The 8,026-nt window shown below is 44.8% G+C and overlaps 1 protein-coding gene across 2 annotated transcripts in view; it reads left to right on the top strand.

The window, feature by feature from the left end:
* The window catches only part of LOC136621348 (solute carrier family 26 member 6-like), a 38,676-nt gene continuing 30,650 nt past the window's right edge, over positions 1–8,026 (top strand). The window contains exons 1-5 of one of the 2 annotated variants that reach the window (XM_066596801.1): positions 1–67; positions 3,189–3,404; positions 3,643–3,782; positions 5,856–5,966; positions 7,515–7,678. In XM_066596801.1, coding sequence (XP_066452898.1) covers positions 3,256–3,404; positions 3,643–3,782; positions 5,856–5,966; positions 7,515–7,678 — 564 coding nt within the window. In that variant the 5' untranslated portion in view covers positions 1–67; positions 3,189–3,255. The remainder of the gene's footprint in view (positions 68–3,188; positions 3,405–3,642; positions 3,783–5,855; positions 5,967–7,514; positions 7,679–8,026) is intronic. The other variant, XM_066596802.1, reaches the window with a different exon arrangement.

Below are 8,026 nucleotides of genomic sequence, written 5' to 3'. Positions count from 1 at the left end.
CTCGTAGCTGGGATTACCCAACTGTAGCTGGGAAGGTCAATACGTGATGGAAATCATTTGCTGCAAGGTAAGTAAGCTTTTGTTTCAGTATATAGGAGGCTCCAGTAGGACTACAAGTAACAGCATGCACAAAATGGATGTGAGTCAATATCTCTGCGTTCTAGAGCTTTGTCAGTGTGACCTGGAATACCAGAGTAATACCCCATTTAGACACAACGATTATCACTCAAAAGCTGTCTTTTCAGCGATAATTGTTGTGTCTGAACGCGCGGCCATCGTGCAGTTTTCATTAACGATTCGCTCATCGGTGTCTTTCAGCTAGCTAAAAGGCAACGATGAGTTTTATCAGCAACGCGCGCTGAGTATTATTTTAGCTGGTATCCAGCTGAGTGCTCCGAGAACACATCAGGGGTATGCAGAAGACAGCACTCCAGCTGTGTTCTGCATACCCCACTCAGAGCTCTCAGCTGGATACCAGCTGAGCGCTCCGAGAACACAGCAATTCTTGGAGTGCGTAAATGCACACAACGATTATTGCTCAAAAGATTGCCTTTGAACAAATCTTGAGCGATAATCGTTGTGTTTAAATGGGCCTTTAATTGCGGTCTTATCTCAGTTTGTGCACTTTCACACGGCCTAGGCTAATGTTTGTGCACCCGTTCAGACGACACTGGCCCTGGCACATACACGCCAAGCCCGCGATGCCGTTGGACCTCACCCTCGCAGGCTCACCTCCTCTCCTCCCGTCCATCTGTTTGCAATGGGAGGGCGCGGAGCTAAGCTCCCGCCCCTTGTCCACAGCCAGCAATGGGAGGCAGCGGGATGGGGCAGAGCTTAGATCCGCCCCCATCCCCTTCCATTGCAAACAGACTGAGGGGAGAAGAGAGGAGGGAGAGAGTTTAGCAGTCACACTGCTAAACTCCCTCTCACCTCCCTTCTCCGGCCGCTGTCATTGGCTCCCATAGGAGCCCATGCAGCGGCCGACACATTCCGGCTCGAGTCTATCTTTGTGGGCCGGTGTGAAAGCGCTCGGCACTATATTGGCCGGCCGGGCGCTTTCACGCCGCGGGAATACGTCCATGTGATCTGATGTATTGGAATCCAATGCATCAGATTGTAGCGTATATTGGTCGGCCGTGAAAACGGCAGTGGATGTATGCTTGTGTAAAAGAGCCCTCAGAGTCTATTTACACGGGTGATTTTTTTTTATGCCTTGCGAGATGCATAGAAATCGCAAATGGGATAATATACACAAGCGATTTTCTTTCTTGCAGTGATAGACAAATTGTAGCATGTCCCATTTTTGTGTGATTCTGTTCAAGAATCATCCACTATTTCGTATGTGAGCCCAAAAAAATTGCAATGCACTCGCACGTAAATGCATTTTTTTTTAAATTTTTTTTTTCATGCAAGAGCGAAGCGTTTTTCTATTTTAACTATTGGGACAAATAATTAAACTACGCAACTTTTTTTTCACATGCATGAAAAACGTGTGCAAAACTCACAAAATGCATCACAACCACATGTAAAATCGCAGGTTTACGAGTGCAATAGGGTTCCTCCACACGGGCGTATGTGTTTTTGAGCGGTCCTCAGCGCAATGCATATGCTTTTATGCACGTGTATCAGCATATTTTACAGTCCTTTTAGCGCACACAGGGCATGTTTATTTGCGCGTGACAGATAAGCACATCTATGCGTGCATTTGCACATCTCCTATAGACTACTATGGGGAACCTTGGCACGCAAGTGCACACAACAACAGAGTAGGTCCTATTGCTTTGCATGTGCAAAATTGGTAAAACGAGAACAAACCAATTGAAATCCATGGATTCTATTTTCTGCATATTATGTGCGTAAATTTTATGCATGCAAATACGCCCACGTGAAGGAATGTTTAATGGAATGTTATGTCCACTAAAGACAGATGTTCTTGTCATCCGTGTGGCCTCCGTATTTGGTCCATGTGTCAGTTTATTTTTTGTGTGCCATTTGTTTTTTACGTCAGCAAAAAATCAACTGAAACGAGCCCAATTCTTTTTTTCTGCATCTTTTTTAAAATATGGACAGCAGAATGATTTGATTTGTGTATTTCTGTTTTTTTTCATCTTCACTGACCTAAAGGGGCAAGTTTTGTCCATAAATTGCATTAGAACAGTGCTTTTCTGCACGTGTCTGCATATTTTACTGTACATTTTCCATGCACAAGGCATGTTCTTTTGCGCACGGTACACAACCATGGCCCAATTAAATGGCTGTTTAGTCTATTGAGTTCCAGAGGTGTTATTTTTCCAGCGGAATTGGACAGCGTATTGTGCATCTTTTTGTGTATGGTGCACAAATTTTTGCACCCGCTCATATGAAGGAGCCCTTAGAGAGTGCTTTCCAAAGAAATGCTATTGATGATCCTCAGGACAGGACTTGGGACCTCAGGTGATCTGCTGATTGGACGCCTGCTTTCAGCGCCGCTATACACAGGTATATGGAGAAAAAGCTGATGCTCCGTTCCCTGTGTAGTGTCCGGCACTTGAAACTGCAGGTGCAGGTCTCATTGAAATCAATTACAGCTGCACCTGCAGTTACACGCTCTGACCAGTTTATTGTGGTGTTGACAGTGGGCGCCTGATCTGTTGGGGTCCCAAAACATGATTCTCATACGATCAACTAGTGATGACCTGACATGAGGATAGGTCATCAATAGCATTTCCCTGAAAAATCCCTTTTAACTTTCCATTGGCAAATATCCAACTTGATCTACAGTTTTATGTATACAGCTTTTATGCAGCCCTATGTGTTTCTATAGTAACAGACAACAAACAAGCTCTGTGTAGTCTGACCCTTCATCTAATTTGCTTTGTATCAGTCCCCTAATTCCTACTAACATACATTTAATAGGTTATTAAGAAGTAGGGAATAGACAGAAGGCAATATAAGTCTGCAGCATCAGCCGACACAACTTGTTTGTCGTCTGTTACCATGTAAACCCATAGGTCTGTATAAGAGCTGTATACACAAAACGGTAGATTTTTAATTTAGATAATTTTAAAATTTGCTTAGCTTCAGATGCACTATGGCAATACAAAAAACTGGTGGTGATGGTGTACAAAGCCTATAGGTTTTTCTTCGATACAGCACACTTCCTATTCATAATGGATTAATATACTAATGAGATTTTCTTTCTTCGACAGTAAAGCCATAGAGCTCGTTGTCCTTGGCTGCTCATGTCTTAAGCCTTTGCCCTATTATAGCTAGATAATGATGACAGAGGACAAGAAGTGCGCTGTGCACAGGCAATGTTACCCTGCGGAGCAGCAGGTCGTAAGTGAAGCCGACCTGGATCGAATAGCTCCAAGGACCAGTGTTGTAAGACCACCACTCTGGAGAAGATTCACGAGCCAAATACGGTGAGCAGAACACGTTATCTGTCAAGCTGTTAACATCTCTATCCATCTTTTTGGTGGAAACTACTACTACAGCTCTTATAGGATATGGCTGGCTAGGTAGTGATACATCTCCTGCCCCATATATATGTACTATGAGTATTTGCCATTCTGGGGCTCAGGAAACCTGGGTGACGAATGGCGAGGGAGCCATAATGGTGGTCACTCAGAAATTAATGTGAATATCTGTTCTGTTCTTCAGATGTTCTCAAGCCACAGCCAGGTCCTTGCTGCTGAAGTACATCCCTGTCCTGCGGTGGCTTCCGCGATATCCGATCAAGGACTGGATATTGGGGGACCTTATTTCTGGATTCAGCGTTGGGATCATTCAGTTACCGCAGGGTAATTGACCTATAAATCATAAAGACCGTTTTACTTCTGTGTATGTTTTGTGTAATTCTTGTGTGTCTTTGATAAACTGATCACTTCAAAGTCATTTCCTTAACTCCCAACCACTGCCGGCCGCCACGTACTTTTGGACCAAGGGGTGGTCAGGCTCAGTTCTGGAGATAAAGGCATGTACTACCTCTGGGACCTACACCTATCAGACTTTTATGGTTCATGATATGACATAAAAGTCCTAGTTGGGAATATTCTTTTAAACGTGGACCAACCTCTTTAAGATGGGAACAGATCTTAAACAAAAATAAAGAAAATCTTCGGGAAAACGCTTGTCTATTAGGAGCTTTGAAATATGTCCATGAGACTAAGACCTTAGACCGCACTCACATCTCTGTTCGGAGATCTGGCTCAAAATTTTGGCTAAAATAGTGCATGGTATGCTATTTTGGCCAGGAAAGTTTTAGGTGGCACGCTGGAACCCAGACAGACTTTATTATAGTTAATGAGGTCCATCTGGCGCCATTTGGGTCCAGCATGTGGCAGATTGCTTTTGGAATCTTTGTACCTGGCATTGAACAAATGGGTTAATTAGCGCTTTCGCTCCATAGGAGGATACGGGTACTCCAAACGTTACATAAACAAAAAGTCACACACCAATAACCGCTACCTCGGTCCCAGCATTCTGCAACGTGTGGTTTAATGCAGCGGGGTTCATCTCCTCTCTTCTCTCGGGGTGACAGGGCACTTTGTTCTGTACAGTGACTAACATCTTAGTAGTAAGACTCCATACTCAAACGTCGTATTCCATACTATTTTTCCAAGGTCCACACCATCACTACCTCACGTCTATCGCACCGTGGGTGCCAGAGTACATCCTAAATTTTGGAGCTCCGCCTCATTTTACATCTCTCAATGGCGCATAGCACTGTTAACCCCGAAGTCACATCACACGGCATCCGAGTACCATGATATGTTCTTTAAGGTCCCAGTGAAAACAATGGGCAAGGTGTTCCGAGGGAATGCCCACAGATAGAACGTGCTGCAATTTTTTTTTCCCTCATAGCATCGGTTGTATGGATGAATACATTCAAAAAAATACATTTCATATTAGTGTGAGTTTTGTGCTCATCGCATCACTCAAAACTTGTGCGAGAATATCGCTCGTGTGAATAAACCCTAACTCTCATCATGTGAACCTTTTAACCACATCATGTCAGTCCCAGCAATATTAAAAACTCCAGTCCATAAGCATCCATCCTAATCCCTGTTGTGTGCGCACACTAGTTGTCGTGTTGGACCGGTCATACTCCACTCCTGCAGCTTTTACTGTTTCCAGGGCCACAGTATTGTCAGTGGTTTTCAAGAACCGAGTTCTCAGCGGGAAGGGAGACTCTCTCTCCTTCCACGCAGTCTGTTTTGGCCCCCAAGTCATCAGGGCAGTTCTGGTCATCTCTGCGGCACTAGGGTCCCCCGCACTGTGTCTGACACACAGACACACCTCTTTGTCTGGGACTGAAGCTTTGGCGCAGCTCCAGCCCTTTTATATGGCCCCTGCAGAGCGCCAGAATCTCCCATGCTTGGCGCTAGGAAGAGGGCGGGGCTTCACACCTGCGAATGTTCACATGAGTGAGGGTATCTTCTCCCATGCCTTCGTATGGGCCCCTTCTACATTTTCATTGTTAGGCTCCAAGAACGGGGCCAAACAATGGAAATGAAAGCACATATGTGAAAGTGGCTTGAAAAGGACCCTCGGGGCCTGGAAGAAAAAAAGATGGCCGCACCGCTTCTTTGACTACCTGATACACACTGTGTATTAGTAAGCATCGTTAGTATGACATTACGCCTGCTTTGATTAATCAATGCTGCCCATGTGATCAGTGCCGTCTAGTCAGACCAGCGTGTAGTATCTTAGACTACCAATACATACTAATACACAGTGTGCATCAGGTAGTCAGAGAAGCGATGCGGCCATCTTTGTTTGCCCAGACCCGCAGGGTTGTTTTAACCAGAGACCTAGAGTAATGCAGACTGCTATTTCCATGTGTAACCTCTTTATACGGTATTCTCTTTTAGGTTTGGCGTACTCGCTCCTGGCTGGCCTGCCCCCCGTCTTTGGCCTGTATACATCCTTCTATCCTGTATTTATATACTTCCTCCTGGGCACCTCTAGACATATATCTGTAGGTGAGTCCTGCGCTGTGAATCAGGGTGCGACAATCCGCTAATATGACGACAATATGTATATTGTAATGGCTTGACATTGGTTATCATGTAACCGGCAGCACATTCCCCCATACGGTCAGGGAAGGTATACGGATACTTACATAATAATTTACACCAGAGATCTTGAACCTCAAGCATTCCAATTGCTGCAAAACTACAACTCCCAACAGGCACAGGGCATGCTGGGAATTTTAGTTTTCCAACAGCTTGAAGGTGAAAAGTTGAGGATGACATAAAATGACCAAAAACGTACAGTCTCATCTCTACTGTTCCCTGTTATCAGCTATGGGTGACATTCACACATAGTAGGTTTTGGTGCAGATCTGCACTACAGTATGTGTCAAAATGTGCTATTTGCGTTCACAGTTGGTGTGCGAAGGGATTTGTAAGCTAGTTAACTGAGGGATGATTTGGCAGCCAAAGGTTCCATTTGGATATAAAGGAATCGAATTTTCAAGTGTGGAAAATTTGCAGCAATTTAGCTACATGTCAACATATCTCTAGGCCGGTGTCACATGGGCGTAAGCGTATTTACACATACACTTGTGCAATGGGCGTTGCATATTAGCAAGTGCATGTTTTACGTCTACCTTTTGCGTGCCTAGTTGTGTACAATTTGACATGCAACCATGCTCCCATTCATTGAAATGGGCAATTAAGTTAATTAGTTTAATATGTGCCATTTTCATTTGCAAATGTGCTTATATGAATAAACCCATTGAAATCAATGGGTTATATTAACTGTGTATTGCACATGCAAATATTGCGCACGCAAAGCACTGCACAAAATACGTTTGTGTGATACAGGCCTAAGGGCTTATTTACGAAGCCGTAGGCGTTTTTACGCGCACAAATCTAACGTTCAAATGGCAGGGGTCCGGCGCATATTCGCCGAGGCCGCAATGCCATTGGGCGGGGGCAGACAGTTGAGCTCTGCTAAACTGTCCCCCTTCGCTGTCTCTCAGCAAGTGGAGGAGGCGTGATGGGGCAGGAGCTAGTGTGCTAAGCTCCCGCCCCTTGTCGCAGCCAACAATGGGAGGGGGAGGGATGGGGCGGATCTTAGCTCTGCCCCCTCCCAATGTAAACAGCCGGCAAAGGGCGGAGAGGCGCAGGGAGGGGGTGGGATTTTAGCAGTCACGCTGCTAAACTCCCTCCCTCCTCCCTTCTCCAGCAGCTGTCATAGGCTCCCATAGGAGTCTAATGCAGCCGCCGCTGGCGTAAAAGTGCTCGGCCGAAATGCAGTATCTTGGCCGGCCAGGTGCTTTTATGGCGTGGAAATACACCCATGTGAACTGATGCATTGTAAACCATCAGAGGGGCAGCGTATATTGGCTGGGCGTGAAAACCCAGACGATATACGCCCGTGTGAATCCAGCCTAAGACAGAGGCTGAGTGTAGCGACCCTTATAATTCAGCTGCACTTTTATAATGTGCCATTTTTAGGCTTAGTGACCCTTTAAATTATGCAGGAAGATACATTATGTTAATTGACTCTTTTATATCACCCAGGTACATTTGCGGTAGTGTGCGTCATGATCAGCAGTGTGACAGAGTCTCTTGCGCCCAATGAAAATTTTATGCTTGACAATTCAACTTATATAGACACAACTGCCAGAGACGTGATGAGGGTGGAACTCTCTATGGCTCTGGCTTTTCTTGTAGGACTGTTTCAGGTAAGATATCGCTATTCAGTTATTCTATATGCTAAATTTGCAGTTATGCATTTGAGTGTACAAGCACCACAAAGTTGATTATTTTTGTAAATACATTGCATTATTTATTATATAGTGATCCTGAGTTACATCCTGTATGTTACATCCTCCAGAGCTGCACTTGCTGTTCTGCTGGTGGTGTCACTGTGTACTTACATTAATTATCATATCCTGATCCTGAGTTACATCCTGTATTATACTCCAGAGCTGCACTCACTATTTTGCTAGTGGAGTCACTATGTACATACATTACTTAAGGCCCATTTACACACACAGATGACTTTTAAAAGATTGTACTAATAGGCACTA

This window comes from Eleutherodactylus coqui, chromosome 3 (genome assembly GCF_035609145.1).
Source record: "Eleutherodactylus coqui strain aEleCoq1 chromosome 3, aEleCoq1.hap1, whole genome shotgun sequence".
In the NCBI taxonomy this organism is placed as follows: domain Eukaryota; kingdom Metazoa; phylum Chordata; class Amphibia; order Anura; family Eleutherodactylidae; genus Eleutherodactylus; species Eleutherodactylus coqui.
This window is presented reverse-complemented; position numbering and strand designations above follow the sequence as displayed.